Here is a 19796-nt window from a genome sequence, read left to right as displayed (position 1 = left end):
GATTCCACATCGCACTGCTGCCGCTTCTGCTTCCAGTGTGAAACCGGCAAGAGGAATTAAGGAATTCTGTTGTAATGAGTAAAGGTGTTCGCGTAGAAATTTATAAAGTTTTGTTCACGTTCGTGTTATGTGGTTAGGCTACAGTGGCAGTGCTCTTTATGCAGCGCTCAGCCACAGTCCACTTTCTGTGATTTCACAACTATAATAATAATAATAATAATTAAAAAAATTAAATTAAATAAATAAATAAATAATAATACTAATAATGTCTAATTTGTTGTGATCATGGATTCATTTCTTTTGATCATTTAATGTAAAACTCATTTGTTAATGGAAGAACTACCAAGGAAGATAAATAGTATACAAATAGTTTACATGAATTTGTAAAACATCACACATATTATTACACACACACACATACACATATATTTTATATAAAATCTTATTTTATTCGCATATCTTAAACTCTTAAATATATATAATTGCGTGTCATTATAAAATCAAATCAATGGAGTTTTACGATATACAGTACGTTTGTGCATATAGCACAAATATGTAAAACAGTTATGTCAGTTTATGTTGACACATTAAAATAAATTATAAGTTGAACAGTTGGCATATGTTGCATCTCAGAGGGCTTTTGATGCTTCTTTACCCATTAAATGTTTTTTGGTATTCTGTTCTGGTCTAAAAACTATAATAAAACACTTAGGAGCGAAAATACAGAGAATCAGACCAAAGCTTGAAGCTAAAATGGCAAATATCTCCACAGCTACAGTAAATTTCCCTGGAGAGCTGACATATGCTGGAACAAATGTGATCCATACAGCACAGAATATAAGCATACTGAATGTGATGAATTTTGCTTCATTGAAGTTATCAGGCAGCTTACGGGCAAGAAAAGCTAAAACAAAGCAAAGGAATGCTAGGAGACCAATATAACCTAGTACAGCCCAGAAACCTATAGCTGATCCTAAATTGCATTCTAGAATGATCTTTTCTTTATAGTGTTGCATATTGTTATAAGGAAATGGTGGGGTTATTGTTAACCAAAGCACACATATAAGTACCTGCACAAGAGTAAAACCAAAAACACTGAGTCTCTGTTGAGGAGGCCCAAACCATTTCATGACATTACTTCCTGGAAGTGTGGCCCTGAAAGCCATTAACACCACTATTGTTTTCCCCAGAACACAGGAGATACAGAGGACAAAAGTGATTCCAAATGCTGTGTGACGCAACATACAGGACCACTCAGTGGGCCGACCAATGAAAGTAAGTGAACAGAGGAAACACAGAGCCAGTGAGAAAAGCAGTAGGAAGCTCAGCTCTGAGTTGTTGGCCTTTACTATTGGAGAGGTTCTGTTTTTGTAGAACACTAAGGCCATGCTTAAAGCCACTAATGCTCCGACTACAGAGAAAACAGTGAGAATGATACCGAGGATCTCATCCCAGGAGAGAAACTCCACTGGTTTCGGAAGACACTTATCCTTCTCTTTGTTGGGCCAGAACTCAGGATGGCACGGATAACAATCTACAGAATCTGGAAAATTGAATTATTAGTTAAATTACACACAGATGATTTAGTCCTGTAATGGATTGTGAAAATTGTGTATATATATATATGTATATATATATATATATATATATATATATATATATATAAAGCACCTGTCTCATTGCTGATCTCTCCTTCAGCACAGTTAATGCAGTCGTAACAGCAGACAGGTTTTCCTTTTTGCACAGCCTTTCTAGTACCTGGAGGACAGCTCTCACTGCACACAGACACAGGCACCTGCAGGTGACAAGTACACACAGCACTCACAGATATTCGCAGTTGCATAGAAACATAACAAAACATTGTATACCGTTTCTTCGCCATTGTTCCAAATGATAGATCTGCTCAGACTGAATTCTTGGCCTTTAGGTTGGGATGCATCATAATAGCCCACTGTCACAAAATCAATTGAGCCATCTCCCTGAAGCTGCCAGTTCACAAGTTCATAGGTTGCCACAGGGTCTCCATTGGTGTCAAATGAAACAGGATAATTGTTTTTAGTGAAGTTTACTTGCTTAAGCTTATCAAAAACCTGCAAGAGGAACAAACTAAATTCAGATGTATTTTGAGTATGTATAAATGTGTGTATCTGTGTGTATATATATATATATATATATATACACACACACACACATATGTAAAGAAACATTTAATTACATTAAAATTGTATTTTCTCTTTGATGATTGTCATTTAAAAATGTATTCCTCAACGAGAAAATGTACCTGCCGTGGTTCAACATTGACTTTTGTGTCACAGGGTTTTTTGTTACAGACAATGGCATCGAGGGCATGAGCTATAGCATATGTGGCTTTGTACACCATGTTGGTGATCCGCAACTGGGACGTGTCTGTATACGGGTTCTGTAATGCGCGCAGGTCCTCTGTGCCATCACATGCTGGCATACCAGCCGCAGATCCTGTCTGCGGTTTAAGACTACAGCTGAATAAATTTTCATACAAATCGGTCAGCAGGGGAAATTTCAGCGCTTGCTGTGGAGGCAGGTCAAGTAGAAAAGTACGAAAACCGGGGATAACAGACCGCGGGATTCCAAAGCCGACGGCACCAATACACAAATTAAAACGCAGCATTTCTGGGTCTGTAACCCACGCCTCGCTGCCAATCCACTGCATGGGAGGAGGAGGCTGCTGGCTCAATTCCTCTAAAAGAATTCTCATGTCACCTGAGGCCAGGAAGGCAACTATTACACGAGCCATTGATCTGCGAATGACTTCAGCCACTCTTTTCAGTTTACTGCGCGGCTGGGTCCTGTAGTAGGCCTCAGAATATTCCACACAAATTCCCTCCTCCTCCGCAGCTTTCAGGAATGATGCCATACCATTGTTCCCGTAGTCTGAATCACTGCGCACAGCTCCGATCCACGTCCATCCGAAGTGTTTGACCATCCGTGCCAGTGCGGCCGCTTGATGGTGATCACTTGGGATGGTCCTGAAGAAAGTAGGATACTGCCGTTTGTCACTGAGGCACGCACATGTTGCGTAATGACTCACCTATTATGCACAGTGAAAGGAAGGGGAAAAAGTAAGCAATCCATCACAAAGTTAATTACATACGCTACATTAAGAGACGGTCTACATATGAGGCGTTATTTGCGTTCTCTTAAATGTTTAAATGTTATTTGTAAAGGTGCGCTTAACAAACTGTTCTTCAAACCCTGTTTTAACCAATACTGGGACTTATATCGGGTTTCGTTGTGTATATATTGATATATAACAATTATCTGTCTATCTATCTATCTATCTATCTATCTAGCATGAAATAATTACTCATACTGAACCCGCACCTGTGGAATTCCAAATGGACCGAGAATTCTTGAAATGCTTATAGACGGCGTGGAGCCAGATTCTGCGACTACTGCTGTAACAGCTGCAGATTTTGCACAGGAATCAGTGTCGTTAAATATTAGATCTAGTCCGTTGGCAAGCTGAAATGCCACTTTGATTGCCATTGGCACAGAGGCACAAGAGTCATATATGTGATACCCTAAAGTGACGCCCGGTAGGAGATCAGAGCTGTTGTTGATCTCCTCGATGGCGAATTCAAAGGCACGAACAAAGCGCATCTCTCTGAAACCCACGCTGTTGAAAAATAAATAAATAAATAAATAAATAAATAAAAACAAACAAACAAAAAAAAAAACATGAAAACAATTGCTTATACCATTTCTCATAATCGTTTCATAAGATTACAAACAGGAAAAACTTTGAATAGGTTTGAATATGTTAACAATTATTATTCAATATTATGCAATATCATGCTGAAAAAGTTATATCCCATCATACATGCATATGCTAACCTCCCACTGCACTCTAGTGGTTGTGGCTGTCTAGTGTATGTGTGCTTCTCTGTCCTCAGATAGTCATGAATAGAGAAAACCCCTCCAACAACCAAGTCTCCATTCTTGAAGAGAGCAGGGGCCTGGGGATTGCCTTGCAGGATGCAGGTGCCCAAATTATCTCCACACACGGCAGGACAAAGCCTGGCAATGCAAAGTACTGTTACTATGAGTGAAACATGCATGTCTCCTGCTAGAATAGCAAACTCCCCAAATATCAGATGAGGATTACACCATGTTTAAATAGCCACTATTGTTTTCTGTGGCAATGATTTTGCAGGGTGGGTGGATGGGATGGACAAAAGAGGGTGTGGTTAATATATTTTTAATACTCAGTCGTAATGACAATATATCATAAAACACAACCTGCTTTCTTCAAAGTCACTCCTCCCTCTTTCAGCCCCAGGAGAAATGTGTTTTTATACTTCTTTCTGCTACTGTACTGCTTATTTTGCCAAGTTTACAATCTTATTAAACTGACAAAATACGTCATTTTGTTTGTTTGTTTGTTTGTTTGTTTTACATATTATCTATTTCACATACGTGTGCACACTCCAACAACTCCTCTTCATTTCTTCTAATTTTAGTTTTAAAATAAATAATAATGATAAAGTCAATTTTTACATTTGGTTTATTGAAATAAATGATTTGTGAAAAAAATCTGACATTTTCTATAATTTATGTGGCATTATTGCAAAAACAATATCAAACAACAACAAACAATTGTAACCTTTGACAAAAATACTGTTTTTAATTAATTGTATCATGTTAATTATTCACAATATATATATATATATATATATATATATATATATATATATATTTTTTTTTTTTTTTTTTTTTTTTTTTTAGGAACATTTGGCCACATCCATTAAAAAATGAATCGGTCTCTATGGGCCTCTGCTGTGCTGGATATATAACAGTTCAGATGCAAAAGTCTGTAAATCCATCTGGCATTTTTCTTTAAAATTATCATTTCTTTCTGGCTACTTTCTATAGGTTTCTATGTAAGTACTGCTACTTCTGATCTTCTGATTGGCCTGAGGCTGGAACTTAGTGAGTTTGAAGTAAAAAGTATTTGATGGATGTATGCTATGTGTCAGGAGCATTCACTCAGTATCATTATCTCATTTTTGACCGAGATGGCTTTTAGTTGGTTTTGCATCTGAACTCATGTGTGTATATATATATATATATATATATATATATATATATATATATATATATATGTTAAAACGTTTTATTTTATTTTTTATTATTATTATTATTATTATTATTTTTTTAATTATTATTATTTTCCCCTAATCAGCACATGGCATAATTCTGTCTCTAACACCCATCTCAATATCCAAAAACAAACTATATTTAATTTAGATCATCACTGAAAGTGTTTTTTTTTTTTTTTTTTTTTTTTTTTTTTTTTGTTGTTGTTGCAATGCAGTGCAAAGCAATATTTCAAATCGAAGCTAATTGTGTAGATGAGTAATTTTGCAGTAATAATAATAATAATAATAATAAAGAAAAATAATTGTAATAAATAAATGAAAAAGTAGTACATATCAACCAAAACACAACATAAGCATATAGTTGAGAAGTAAATAGGCCTAAAAAAAATGTATTATTAAAAATAAATATTTTTATTCAGTCGCTCTGTACGTGTTAAGTGTGAATGAAGAGAGTATGACAGTTGACTCCAACTGTATTTATAATAATAAAAAAAAAAAACTAAAAGGAAACAAAAAATGATGATTTAATAACTCTTGCTATTTTGGTTATTTAGATTAGTTAGATAAATATTATTTTGCATTTAAGAATTTCTATTTCATTCCATTTGTACTGGGCTCACAACATGGTAGATTGTATTATTTGTCTTTTCCCATTAGATGTTGCTTGGTGTTTTTCTCAGGCTTTATTAAAATTATATAAACCTTGGGGGTGAACAAGCAGAAGAGGAGACCAAAACTAGATGCTAAAATTGCAAAAATCTCCACAGCAGTTGTAAATTTACCAGGTGAACTGACATATGCAGGTACAAATGCCAGCCACACCGCACAAAATATAAGCATGCTGAAGGTGATGTACTTGGCCTCATTAAAATTGCCTGGCAACTTCCGGGCCAGAAAAGCTAGAAAAAAACAAACACAAGCCAAGAGGCCAATATATCCCAACACACACCAGAAGGCTAGATCAGAGCCCACACTGCAATCCAGGATGATCTTGGACTGTTGATATGTAGTGTTTCTAAAGGGGAAAGGAGGGGATGCTACAAGCCAGGCAGTACATATGACCACCTGGACCAGAGTGCAACAGAAGATGATTATTCTCTGCTGTGTGGGGCCCAACCACTTCATTATATTGTTTCCAGGTCGGGTAGCTGTGAAAGCTGCCAAAACCACTAAAGTCTTTCCCAGGATGCAGGAGATACAGAGGGAGAAAGTGATGCTGAAAGCAGTGTGTCGCAGCATGCAGGACCAGTATGTAGGTTCCCCAATAAACACCAAAGCACAGAGAAAGCACAGAGTCAGTGATAACAAGATGAAAAAACTGAGTTCTGAATTATTTATGCGTACTACAGGAGTGTTTCTGTAATAGAGAAATACAGCAAACACAGCTAACGTGAGGCACGCTCCCACTACAGCTATTACTGATAGGGTCAATCCCATTGCATCATGGGACAGGTATTCAACCATTTTTGGAATACACACTGTTCCGTCAGCATTTGACCAGTAATCTTCAGAACAGGCCATACACTCTACTGAATCTAAAGAGAGGGAAATACTGTTAAAATGAGGATAAAGGTCACTTTTCTTGATATTTATTGCTGCATTATTGAAGTAGTTCTCCAACCTGTCTTATTACTGATTTTGCCACTGTCACATGGTACACAGTCAAAGCAGCACAGAGGCTGGCCACGCCGGACAGCTTTCCTGAATCCTGGAGCACAGCTGTTGCTGCACACAGACACCAGCACCTGCTTAACCGACAGATCCGCATACATTAGCAATGTGTGCATAACGCATAAATAATTACTTAACAAGAAACTAATTAGCTAGTGTGAAACTAGCCAATAATAAGTACGGGACATACTTCAACATTCTTTGACAAACAAGGATTACTATTGCCTTTTGTGTTTCCTTCCCATAGATAGAACTGCCATCTTCAGATGAACAATTCTTTACTGAAGACACTTACCTCCATTTGACCCTACAGAACTTCAGAACATGGAATCTCATGTACTGAAATACACTGTGAGAACGGCTTGCCTCAGTCTGATGGCCGGGCCACATGATAGCCTTCTCCTGGATGACCAGTTCTTGGCCAGATTCCTGTGCGCCATCAAACATGCCCACATTAACAAACTCAATATTTCCAGCTGAGCCCCTCTGCCAGTTTATGAGGTCATAAGATGGAATAGAATCGCCTTTCATGTCGAAGTTCACAGTCTCTCCTGAAATAGTGAATGACACCTCTTGGAGATACTGCTGTAACTGTGAAATATTGTGTTAAAGTGATACAAACAAAATGGTTTGTCATAACCTGGTACAGAGTTACTTTAACATTAAAGATTTATGCACTCCTTATTTTGAGTACCTGCCATGGGTAGACATTATGCACGTTTGCACATGTGGAGTTACTGAATGGCCCTTTTCCAGGTGTACAGTGAATAAGATTATGCAGGGAATGAGCAATGGCATACACTCCTTTATAAACATTATACGAAATGCGGGGGCTGGAAGTGTTAAAATAGGCAGAGTGCTGCACCCTTAGAGTTTCCTGCCCTGTACAGGTGGGCAGATGACTATCCAAGCTGGAACTGGAGAGGGAACAGCCATATAAAGCCCCCCACAGCTCGTGAACCAGAGAATTTGAGGGGTAACTTTCTGGGTTCACTGTTGTAAGATACTCTCTTAACCCAGGGATTTGGCCCTGTCGTATGCCAAATCCAATGGTCCCTCCCAAGAAAGGGTAATATTCACTTCCTGTGAACACAGAGGCTGTAACCCATGCCTCACTAGCAATCCACTGTATCCCAGTGACATTCTGTTCCATGTAGTCTCTCAAGAAGGGCGTGAGCTCCCCTTCAGCTGAGAACACCACTACCACCCGAGCAGTGGAGTGGCTCATGACACTAATGATTTCCAGTGCCCTTTGACGCTCGTATAACAGAGGAATCATCTCCTGATAAGCAACACATACTCCAGTACCCTCCAGCTCCTTCAGCAAGCCCTGAAGAGCAAAACGACCATACTCGTGATCTCCTCGTACCACTCCCACCCAGGTCCACTTAAAATGCAGCAGGAGTTTTGCAATGGCCCTTACTTGATAAGCATCACTAGGGATGACTCTGAAGAAAGTGGGGAATTCTCTCCTGTCACTCAAACAGGCACAGGATGAAAAATAACTGATCTGTCAAGAAAAAGAAAGATAATTCTGTAACAAGAATATTATTTGATTTTAGGCTACAGTGCATAGGTTTCACTGTCAACTGGTAAGAATGTAAGACTGATAAGCCTGCCCATTACAGGGTATATACATACTTATATAAATGAAAACATTTTGCTTCAGACTCACCATTGGGATCCTGAAAGGCCTCAATATTCTTGAAACTACAATTGTCTGAGCTGATCCAGATTCTCCAATGATAGCAAGCAGTGGACCAGCGCCTTCACACATAGGACTTTCTTGCTCAGTTGCCCCATTTAGAACAGCAACTGCTGATCTCTGCCCTGTCAGAGGATATGCACACGAGTCAAAGATTTTGTAACCCAGACTGAAGTTAGGTAGGAGATCAGCTCGACTGTTTATTTCTTCTACAGCAAGTTTCATAGTAAGGGCCCAGCGGAAAGCTCTCGGATCAAATCTGCAGATGAAGCAAACAGAGGCAAGAACATAAAAGGCATGTGAACTTTAACAAACTGAACTTTAGCATGCAGGGTTACATATTACTAGCAAAATATACATTCAAGATCTGTATACCTATGAACACAATCTTCTCTATGGAGTTTAAAAAGAAAAGAATAATAAAACTGTTACGTACCCATTACATTTAACTGGCCCCGGTTTGTAAGTACAGTTGAGGTCTGGCATTTCCTGATTATAGTGTAAGGGAAAAATACCACCTATTATAAAATCTCCATTTGCCATGAGGCCTGGATCAAAGTCATTTTGCAGGACACATTTCAAAGCGTGTACAGGAGTGAGTACGCTGAGATGGTGAACTAGAAGAAGCCATGTGAGCAGGACAGTCATGCTCTCTGATGCCTGCATCCCTCAGCGTGACTACAGTGGGCAGGACACCCTGTATATATATCAGACACAAGTCTCCATGCATCTCATTATGCGTCACGGTCATGTCATCAGTAGGATTCAAAATATTCATATTTATAAATATGCTTTATTAATATGCTTCTTTTTTTTACAACAGTAGCACAACCCATGGTCATACATAATGTATTCATTAAAAAGACAATAATTTGTTTTAGTGCAATGCAGTGTATAAAATCTCATGTTAGTTTTAGCATATAAGAATTTCTACAGACTGATAGTTTTCCCTATATTCCTATATGAAGATATGACATTAGAGTAAACATATTCTATTTTTTTATTTATTTTATTTATTTATTTATTTGTTTGTTTTTCTTTCATTCCGCATCCCAAACACCTTATACATCATTTAGTAACTTTTCCCATGAGATGTTGCTTGGTGTTCTTCTCAGGCTTCAGTAAAATAATGTAACATTTGGGGGCAAATAAGCAGAGAAGGAGGCCAAAACTAGAAGCTAAAATAGCAAAAATCTCCACAGCAGTTGTAAATTTACCAGGTTGGCTGACATATGCAGGTACAAATGCCAGCCACACTGCACAAAATATAAGCATGCTGAAGGTGATGTATTTGGCTTCATTAAAATTGCCTGGCAACTTCCGAGCCAGAAAAGCCAGAAAAAAACAGACACAAGCCAAAAGGCCTATATATCCCAGCACACACCAGAAGGCCAGATCAGAGCCCACGCTGCAGTCCAGAATGATCTTGGACTGTTGATATTTAGTGTTCCTATATGGAAAAGGAGGGGATATTGTAAGCCAAGCAGTACATATGACCACCTGGACCAGAGTGCAACAGAAGATGATTATTCTCTGCTGTGTGGGGCCCAACCACTTCATTATATTGTTTCCAGGCCGCGTAGCTGTAAAAGCTGCCAACACCACTAAAGTCTTGCCAAGGATGCAGGAGATGCAGAGAGAGAAAGTAATGCTGAAGGCAGTGTGTCGCAGCATGCAGGACCAGGATGTGGGTTCTCCAATAAACACCAAAGCACATAGAAAACACAGAGTCAGTGAGAGCAGGATGAAGAAACTGAGCTCTGAGTTATTCACACGAACTATAGGGGTTCCTCTGTTGTACAAAAATATCACCAGTACTGTGATAGTCAGAAAGGCTCCCACAATAGCTATCACAGTCAGGGTGATACCCATTGCATCATGGGAGAGAAACTCAACAACTTTTGGGACACACGCTGTTCCATTTGCATTGGACCAGTAGTCTTCAGGGCATGACAGACAATCTATTGAATCTAAAAATAATGATAATAATAATAATAATAACAATGACAGTGCATGTCAATGCATTTAAACAGTTACTCTGATGACAGTATAAACAAACCTGTCTGATTACTGATCTTGCCACTTTCACATGGAACACAGTCAAAGCAGCACAGAGGTTGCCCACGACGGGCAGCCGTCCTGAATCCTGGGGTACAGCTGTTACTGCACACAGAGACAGGTACCTAGGAAAAAAAAAAAACATTAAAACATTTTTATTATAAAAGTCCAAACAACAGAATTAGGAGTATTCAAACATAAGCAAGTCATTCTTTTGAATCATATACAATGCTATGCTGCTAATATACCCTCAAAGATCATATAGTGACAGTGTTTTTAATAGAACAACAGATGGCAGTGCTGTGCACAGTCAACACCTTGCCTTGTTCTGTTGGTTAGACCACATAATGTCCTGCTCCTCAATCACCAGTTCTCTCCCAGTTTGCTGAGCACCATCATAGAGGCCCACTTTAACAAACTGAATATCTCCACTTGTGTGTCTTTGCCAGTTTATCAAATCATAATATGGAACTGAGTCGCCATTATTATCAAATTTAACATTTTCTTCAGCTATCGAGAAGGAAACATCCTGAAGGTAATTTTGAAGCTTTGGAATATGTTTTCAAATAAAGAAAGAGTGAAAAAGGGAAAGTTACGCGATTACATTTGCAATGAAAAAAAGTTAACATTTCCTAGAAGAAAATGTGACAGTTGAATGTATTTTTAATTAACTAGTTTCAATCAGACTTTATTTATTTATTTTTACCTGCCATGGAAACACATTGTTGAGATTTGCACATGAGAAATTCTCAAACGGTCCATATCCAGGTTTACAGTGAATGAGATTACGTAGAGAATGAGCAAATGCATACACTGCTTTATATACATTGTAGGCCACACGAGGACTGGATGTGTTCATGTAGGCAGAGTGTTCTTTTCTGAGAGTTTCTTTCCCTGTGCAGGAGGGCAAATGACTGTTCAAGCTGGACGTAGAGGGGGAACAACCATACAGAGCCTCCCACAACTCCTGAACTTGAGGGTTAGATGGGTACATTTGTGGGGTCACCGTTTTGAGGTAATCCTGAAGACCTGGGATGTGTCCTTGACGTATTGCAAACCCAATTGTGCCATCTAAGAATGGATATGTTTCTGCTAACATTGAAGCTGTAACCCAAGCCTCACTTGCAATCCACTGAATTCCTGTGATGTTTTGAGTCACAAACTCTCTTAAAAAAGGGTAAAATTCCCCTTCTACGGAAAAAACAACAACCACCTTAGCTGTGGATTCCTTCATTACTTTAAGAATCTTTAGGACTCGTTCCTGGGTATAGTCTTTAGGGATCATTTCATGATAGGCCAAACAAATGTTAGTATTTTCAATTTCCCGCTTTAAGCCTTGTAAAGCAAACCTGCCATAGTCATGGTCTTCAGTCACCACACCAATCCATGTCCAGCCAAACTTCTTTAAGAGTTGTGCAATGGCTTTGACCTGGTAGTCATCATTTGGAAGCACTCTGAAAAATGTTGGGAACTGCTTCCGATTACTCAGGCAAGAGCATGTGGAAAAATAGCTTATCTATAAAACAGGAGAAGGAAAAAAATAAAATGCATCAAAAATAATTTATTTAAATTTTCATTAAAAGTATTACACCCTTAGTCTTATGTGATACAGCATATATACAGTCAGAAGTAGAAGAAGAGGAAGTAGAAGCAGAAGCAGAGAATGAAAAACTTGCATCTTATTACCATGGGTATTTGGAAGGGTTGCACAGTTCTGGAGAGAACAATGGACTGTGAGGATCCAGATTCCCCTATTAATCCTAATAAGGGGCCAGCCCCAGAGCACATAGAATGTTGAGCAACATCTTGCCCATTCAGTACTGCCAGGACTGCTTTCTGAGCTGTTACAGGAGTGGAGCAAGAGTCAAAAATTCTGTAAGCCAGTGTATGATTTGACAGGAGGTCTTTTCTGTTGTTAATCTCCTCAACTGCAAGCTTCATTGAGAGAGCCCAGCGAAAAGCTCTTGGATCAAACCTGTATTTAAATTCACAAAAAAAAAAAAAACTTTGTAAAACTGATTTTAGAACATTGGTTGGGCATCTTATAATCCGGCAAATGGAATAACAAATAAACAGTTTATAAAAAATGCTCAGAAATGATTTGAAAATAACAAACGTCCTTACCCTCTACACTGTGCTGCCAAAGGTCTCTTTATGTAGTCTGTTAGAGGAAGCTCAACTCTATAATGTAAAGGAAAAATTCCTCCTATTGTGAAATCTCCACTAGTCATGAACACTGGCAGATCAAAGTCATCCTGTGGAGAGCAGTTTAAATTAACAGCTGCACTGGAAAGGTGAAATAAAGAGACAAAAATGTAAATCATTGTTCTATCAATGTTCATTGTTCTAGAGACGTTTCTGTTTACCAAGGTTTTATATAGTTACTTACCTTGCATGTTGTTATGTATGATGTCTCCATGGGTCATATTAAGTGTAATAGCACCAATGATGCAGCAAAGAAATGAATATGTAAAACCTAATTTGAATACTATCCCTCATCAAACATTAAAGTTACTCAGTGTAACTTTTTTTCTTCTAAATTAAACAAATTTAAGTACTGAGTGATGTACATAAAACCATTTTCTAAAAAAAAAGTGTTTTGTTTTACTCCAAAATACAATGGTAAGCAAAAAAATTATATATATATATATATATATATATATATATGAAGAAAACAATAATGCCTATATATAGCTTTGCCCAGTTTCCACCATTATATAACATGATTAGCATTTTTTTAAATCTACTCTCAGCATTGCCAAACTTTTGCAACTTTTTTTTTTTTTTTAAAAAAACAATTTATTAGCGAGATTTGCATTAATAGGGAGATATTTTGTAACCATGGGCACAGAAGTTTGCCTCAAGCCATCGGGTTCATTGGTGCAGAATAGCAGAGACGAAGCATGACTTTTCTTGCTTCAGCCACTAGATCGTTACATAGTCTATCTTTAATTTAAATCTTTTTTTTTTTCTTTTCCTTTTATGACAAACTGTACTTCAGTAAATTAAGCAGTTTCCACAGTAAGTCTGGACTCATGAACAAAGAATCAGGCTGTTTTTAGAAAATGTGTTGTATCTGTTGACAATGTTTAAGGTCACACTTCAGAACTAGGTTTTCATCAACATTTCCATCTTTGAAGTTTCCTGAAGTACAGAATGACGCATGTCATGTCAATGCCACTTTTCACATATTATTGGTTCCTTTCATTGAAAAATACATTTTTAGAAGGAGCTAGGCCATAAATGTTTTTATGCCTGTTATTACTATGACCACATTTACACCTGGTAACACTTTAGAATACTGTTCCATCATTAATGAATAACTACATAGGAACAAATGACTAATGCACTATTAACATTATAGTAACTACTATTAACTAACAATAAACTCTAATTAATGAATCGTGAAAAAAAAAAGAAAAAAAGTGGTAGTTCATTATTAGCTGATCACTAACCTTTTTTTTTTCATATCTCTCAGATAACTACTAAGCACTACTATATACAGGTTCATAATTAATGTGAATGATGCAAAATACATACTTCTAAAGTGAGCATCATTGTAACACACTAGTAATGACTCAAGAATTACCAAATCCTTCAGAAGAGATTGCTAATTATTTGGATCACTATTCTAAAGTGAAAATCATGGTAACTCTCTAGTAATAACTAAAATCAGTGTAAGCTTTTGAGGCATATGTAAAGTCACATCCTTTTAAAGGAATTACTAATTATTTGAATCAGTATTCTAAAGTGTATATCAGGTTAACCCACTAGTAACAACTCAAGTGTTACCAAATCCATCTGAAGTATTACTATTCAGAACCTTAAAAAAACCTTAATATTTTTTAATAAATTTAGTAATAACTTGGGAATCATCATGATCTTCACTTTAGAAATTCCTTCTGAGTAAAGGAATTAGTAATTCCTTCTGACGGATTTGGTAATACCTGAGTCATTACTAGTAGGTTACCATGATTGTTTAGTAGTTAGTGATTAGCTAAGACTGAACTACCACTTTCGAATGAGTGCTACTTTTTGATTAATTAATCAGAGTTTCTTGTTAGTTAATAGTAGTTACTGGAATGTTACAGTTTTTTACAATCACTTTTGCACTAATAACAGAACCTTCATGTCATTTTTCAAAATTCTAGACACAAAACTCAAAACAGTCATTATTTTTAACACAGGCTGTCCAGTGTTCAAAACTTGGCATATTGCATTCATATCTTTAGAGAAGCCTTGCTTTTGCAGAAGCATTGTTTCTAAAAATCAAATTTATTTTATATGAAATATAATAGGAACATTACTTTAGATCACCCTTACACAAGACACCCATAGCTTCATTGTGTATTTGTTAGTACAATCATTAAATATAGGTGTACAAAATATGTGATTCAGGTTTCATTATTTTACTGGAGACTAGAGAGAATAGTACAGACACAGTGGCATCATTTAAATCCTGTAATGTGGAATTTACTGATCAAATCAAATCACAACATAAGTTTTGTAGATTACTTAAAAAACCAAAAACAACAAAAAACAATACAGTATACTGTAAACGGAAGTGTTCTTCACTGCACTATGGATCTATGTTTCCATCAACCCGGTCTTGTGGATTTGGCCACAGGTTCTCATCTACATCACAATGGATGTTTTCATTCGCTAAACATCTGGGAAAGAATCTTCTGGCATGGCGAATCCAGGCCTGACACTGATCTGCTGTGATGTCATTGCATGCATCATCCATGGCCTGGAGAAGAGTGACTTGTTCGTGAGGGTGCCTATCATAGACCTTCCACCTCCATGTGGAGAAAAACTCCTCAATTGGATTAAGGAAAGGGGAGTATGGAGGTAAATGCAGGGCGAGAAACTGTGGATGGGCCTGAAACCATGCTTGGACCATTCGAGAATGATGAAACTGAACATTATCCCAAACTATTACGTAGGTCACACCATCAGCTCTACAGACCTGATTTAGCTCATCAAGGAAGGCTATGATGAGAGCTGCATTATATGACCCAACACAAGGTCTGCGTCCAACCACTCCATCTTCTGATATAGCTGCACACATGGTTACACTGTAAACCCTAATAAGTTGAGAGTACTCAAATGATTTGAGGAAAGTGATTCCCTCAGTTCGTTTGAGTAATGGAAAATTGACAACTCGATTTATTGAGTTAACCAAATGTGGTCTCTTCATTGAATTAACTTAAATGTTTAAGTACAAATAACTTAAAAGGGCTAATAGACAAAACTTCCCAAATTTTCAGCTTATATATTCTTTACTTGTATTAAATAATTTATAAATCATTAAAACAAGTTGTTTTTTCCCAAATCAACCACTTTATTAGGATTATACTGCATTTACATTTCATTGCTTATAACAGTAAGCCCACATTTTTAAAAGACATGAACAACAAAATCATGAGCTCATTTTAACAGCAAACTCCTATTTTCATCTGTAAGATCACATTCAGTCATTTTTAAGACATGAACAAAATCATAAGCTCACATTTTTAGAAAACCTGAACTCATTTTTAACAGAAAAGGTATTTTTAAGTGCAAGCTCACATTTTTAAAAGATGCACAAACAACGAAATAGCAAATTTTTAACAGTAAACTCACATTTTTAAAAGACATGAACATAAGCTATTGTTTTAACGGTAAACTGTTTTTAGATGTAAACCTATTATTTATTATAACATTTTAAAAGACACATTAACAACCAAATGGTAAGCTTATTTTTATCTAGACATTTTGTCACATTTTTAGAAGAGACAAAACTGTAAACTCATATTTTTGGTTTGAGATTTTCCAGTTCCTTGTGTGTTATAAATACCATGGTATTAATCTGGACCTACCACAGTGTTTTGTACGGTAGGTTTGTTGTCATTCCACAGAATCGTGCAACAAATTTGAGTGTCCTGTCATTGAATGTGAACAAAAAAAAAGACAAGTTTCCACTTTGCTGGTAAAAGTCTTACTGACTGTTAACATTAAAATGGTTTTAATTTCCAATGTAAAGGTCTTTTTTTTTTTTTAATCTCAGCTGACAAGAAAAGCACAAAACACAAAAAGACCCCCCCCATGCTGTATCTTAAATAAATGTGCTGATCTTGTTTATCCATTTTAATGGAACAGCTGGTTAGCCAAGGATTGTATCTTAGGCTGCAGGTCTTTCTGCCCCATGGAAAGGAGAATGCGTTGAATAAATTCAAATGTGTACTTCAGTGACTTTGGGTAATTTAAGTGTAACGCATAAATTAGTCCAAACAGAAGGCACATTGATTCAGGAAGGTCACGTAGATTATCCATCACCACTTTTCCCTCAATTACTATCCCAAATGAGGAGAGAGGCAAATGCAGAGAGTTGAGAGGCTGAAGAGTAGTCCCATCTTCAACTATTACAGTCCCCACTGGAACGTCAAGATTCGAGCTGCGATCATCGGACATCTAGTGAAGATAAATAAACATTATCAAATTAAAGTTAATTCACATGGTTGCAAGCTCATGTACATTTCAAACAGTGCAACTTAAACTTAGGGACAGATCACCCAAAAATGAAAATTCTGTCATTACTCACCCTCATGTCGTTCCACACCCCTAACACCTTCGTTCATATTTCAAACTAGGGCTGCACGATTAATCGCACAATGTTGTGATGCGCGCTTAGTCAATGAAGCGCTTAGTCACTGACAAGCTACGCCAAATCGCGCTCAAAATCGCATTCGATTATGAGCGCGATTTGGCGTAGCTTGTCAGTGATGTACGGCTCTGTGTATTATTTGCCGCTCCAGCTGAACGCACGTGATGGCGTTTTACTACTAATCAAAGTACCGGCTTCATTGACTAAGCGCGCCTCACAACATCATGCGTTTAATCGTGCAGCCCTATTTCAAACAAAATTGAAGATATTTTTAATGAAATGCAAGTGTGTTCTGTTTCTCCAGAGATCCAATGTAATATTTTCAAGGTCCAGAATTATAGGGAAGACATTAAAAAAAATCATTTAAAAAAACCCATGTGACTTCAGTAGTTTAAACTCAATTTTATAAAGCAGCCCAAATGTTTAGAGCAAAAAAATTAAAATTTACCACTTTATTTACAAAATATTATTATTCAAGGCCTGTTCACAGTTCAGATCTTGCATGAACACAAAACACATGCTACTCTCGTGTACACGCATTGCAGATTTGTATTTTTAATAGTTTGTTTTGTGGAAACAAAGCATGCGTGTTGCTTTATAAAATTTAGGTTACACCACTGGAGCCACATGTAAATATGTACTATAATGTCTTTCTTACCTTTTGTCCCTCTTGAATATTGTTAAAATATCTTCATGTGTCTTACGGATGTGGAAGACATGAGGGTGAGTAATCAATGACAAAATTCTCATTTTTGGGTGAAATAACCCATCCGATTAAAATGTATATAGTGAGTGACAGAGTGTGTGTGTGTGTTATATATACATCTTTTTGAAATTTTTTTTCTACATGGAATACTTACCAAACATGTCTTGAAGAAAGCAGGGGAGTCATCTCCATACACAAGAGGTAGTCCTTGGAGCACAAGAGTTCGGACCTCAGTTGGCTCTGACAACTTGTGTGGAGAAAAAATTTAAATTATATTAAATCCAACCACTTGCTATTAATACATTGTTTATTTTATTAAATTCAGAATAGTATTTAAATCAAACTCAATTGTTGGAGAGATGGAGCCCTGCAGAGTTTAGATGCAACCCTAATTAAACACACCTGATCCAACTAACCAAGTCCTTCAGGCATAATTGAAAACTGCCTAGTACTTGTTGGAACAGGGTTGGAACAAAACTTTGCAGGGCTCCGGCCCTCCAGGCACTGAGTTTGACACCCCTGATTTATATAGTTAAGTGCATTTACTCAGAGATCAACTATGAAGTGATGGTTTAATATCAATTTACTTTTAAATTACATCTATAATAAATGATTGGGACTTCTAACTAACCTTTGTTTGCTTCAGAAGGTCCATCAAGAGCTGACCAGCAACTCCCTTTTTGGCTCTGAAAATGTCCAAGAGGCATGTACTATGTCGATCAAGGGACTCATAAAATTCCTTTTTCAGGTTCTTACCAGCAATCCTGTTAAACTCCATGTAGATCTGAAAAAGAAATATGTAAGAAGGGGCAGGTAATAGCATGCAGAAAAGATTTTTCAAAATAACATCAGATTTGTCCCAGTCGAAGTTGCTCCCACGCTTTAATGACATTCAAATGGAACATATATGCTTGCTTCCTTCGAAATGAGCTGATATGTTCCATTTGAAGCGGTGTGTGACGCTGTATGCCGTGGCGTAGCGCAAATATGTGAATAACGTTAAACGTTCCGAAGTGTAGTAAACTTCAACGGATTTCCCCTGCTGTGAACACTATGCAGGGACCATGTCAATCAGAACAGTTAATGCACGGAGCTCACTTCTAACGAGCTGGTTCTCTGACTCAGGTGTGTTAACTAAGAGAGACATGCAAAATTTGCTGGTGAGGGATTAAAATTAACGAATTAATTCAACCTCGCATTGCTCTCCTCTTAAAACCTTTAGGCGGGAACAGGTCTGCGGTTTTTAGTAAACACGATTGGCCAAAGATATTCCTAAAACTGCAACGTCTTCAAGCAGCAACACAATTTTACACCAAAAGAATAAAGTATATAATCTCACAAATAATACACAGGGACATATCAGCATGAGAGTAAATTATACTCGAAGTTAGAGCCACGGTAGCAGCATGTTTATTGTAAATTCACAAAAACGGTGTATAAAACATTGGTTTGGTTTCTCACAGAAACTTCATATTAACCTAAACGCATTTAACGTTATACCTTGTCCATCCGTATGAAATAAAACCTTTTACAGACAATAAACCAAAACGTGCAGACGTGTTAAACATTAACTTACCAGTGTAATCCATGGGCCTTCATAACTACTCCATCCCTGTCACCGCCTGCTTCACGACCGCCTGCCTGCAAGTGCCGCTGGGGGAGGAAAACGGTTAGGCGGGAAATTCAAATGTTGTTACAGAAAGTTAGTAACTCAGGCGTGTTTATAACTACAAAATACTCCAAAAATAAAACGGCAACCAAGCGAATTTTACCATTAACCTACCTGTGTAAGGTCACTCTAATGAATGTTTTAGGACGACTCTCTTCCCACCTGCTTTACCGCCAGCGTACTTGTGCTGCTACTAGAGTGAA

The 19796-nt window shown here is 37.3% G+C and overlaps 3 protein-coding genes and 1 long non-coding RNA gene across 4 annotated transcripts; all 4 read right to left on the bottom strand.

Annotated features, from left to right (window-relative positions):
• Window positions 1-452: 452 nt before the first annotated feature.
• LOC127159845 (extracellular calcium-sensing receptor-like) lies at window positions 453-4118 on the bottom strand. The gene is made up of 6 exons (XM_051102577.1): window positions 3874-4118; window positions 3361-3655; window positions 2282-3067; window positions 1869-2090; window positions 1672-1795; window positions 453-1543 (listed from the first exon to the last, which is right to left on the bottom strand). The coding sequence occupies exons 1-6, from the start codon at window positions 4095-4097 to the stop codon at window positions 630-632; spliced, it is 2565 nt and encodes an 854-aa protein (XP_050958534.1). The 5' UTR covers window positions 4098-4118; the 3' UTR covers window positions 453-629.
• Window positions 4119-5774: 1656 nt separating this feature from the next.
• Window positions 5775-9180, bottom strand: LOC127159851 (extracellular calcium-sensing receptor). The gene is made up of 6 exons (XM_051102582.1): window positions 8951-9180; window positions 8485-8773; window positions 7504-8319; window positions 7176-7400; window positions 6760-6883; window positions 5775-6673 (listed from the first exon to the last, which is right to left on the bottom strand). Exons 1-6 carry the CDS (start codon window positions 9178-9180, stop codon window positions 5775-5777), a joined length of 2583 nt encoding a protein of 860 aa, XP_050958539.1.
• Window positions 9181-9582: 402 nt separating this feature from the next.
• On the bottom strand, window positions 9583-12896 carry LOC127159853 (extracellular calcium-sensing receptor-like). Its single transcript, XM_051102584.1, has 6 exons — window positions 12697-12896; window positions 12259-12547; window positions 11279-12088; window positions 10895-11119; window positions 10574-10697; window positions 9583-10484 (listed from the first exon to the last, which is right to left on the bottom strand). Exons 1-6 carry the CDS (start codon window positions 12894-12896, stop codon window positions 9583-9585), a joined length of 2550 nt encoding a protein of 849 aa, XP_050958541.1.
• Window positions 12897-16685: 3789 nt separating this feature from the next.
• On the bottom strand, window positions 16686-19582 carry LOC127159854 (uncharacterized). Its single transcript, XR_007826577.1, has 4 exons — window positions 19501-19582; window positions 18556-18708; window positions 18079-18171; window positions 16686-17025 (listed from the first exon to the last, which is right to left on the bottom strand). It is a non-coding gene; the product is annotated as an uncharacterized LOC127159854 (long non-coding RNA).
• Window positions 19583-19796: the final 214 nt, after the last annotated feature.

The sequence above is a fragment of the Labeo rohita genome, unplaced genomic scaffold, assembly GCF_022985175.1.
Source record: "Labeo rohita strain BAU-BD-2019 unplaced genomic scaffold, IGBB_LRoh.1.0 scaffold_256, whole genome shotgun sequence".
NCBI classification, from domain to species: Eukaryota; Metazoa; Chordata; class Actinopteri; order Cypriniformes; family Cyprinidae; genus Labeo; species Labeo rohita.
The sequence above is the reverse complement of the archived record's forward strand: the minus strand, read 5'-3'. Positions and strand labels throughout refer to the sequence as shown.

Bases quoted from the DNA above. Each gene is read 5' to 3' on its own strand.
- LOC127159853 (XM_051102584.1), bottom strand. From the start codon at position 12,896: ATGATTTACATTTTTGTCTCTTTATTTCACCTTTCCAGTGCAGCTGTT. The intron at 12,089-12,258 runs GTAATAAGATGC...CCTGTTTTATAG, and splicing joins AACCCTTCCAAATACCCATG to ATAAGCTATTTTTCCACATG. The intron at 10,485-10,573 runs GTTTGTTTATAC...CATTATTTTTAG, and splicing joins CAAGATCAGTAATCAGACAG to ATTCAATAGATTGTCTGTCA.
- LOC127159851 (XM_051102582.1), bottom strand. From the start codon at position 9,180: ATGCAGGCATCAGAGAGCATGACTGTCCTGCTCACATGGCTTCTTCTA. The intron at 8,774-8,950 runs GTACGTAACAGT...CTTCATCTGCAG, and splicing joins GGGCCAGTTAAATGTAATGG to ATTTGATCCGAGAGCTTTCC. The intron at 8,320-8,484 runs GTGAGTCTGAAG...TTTTCTTGACAG, and splicing joins GGCCTTTCAGGATCCCAATG to ATCAGTTATTTTTCATCCTG.
- LOC127159845 (XM_051102577.1), bottom strand. From the start codon at position 4,097: ATGCATGTTTCACTCATAGTAACAGTACTTTGCATTGCCAGGCTTTGT. The intron at 1,796-1,868 runs GTATACAATGTT...TGTCACCTGCAG, and splicing joins GGAACAATGGCGAAGAAACG to GTGCCTGTGTCTGTGTGCAG. The intron at 1,544-1,671 runs GTGCTTTATATA...TCAATTTTCCAG, and splicing joins AGAGATCAGCAATGAGACAG to ATTCTGTAGATTGTTATCCG.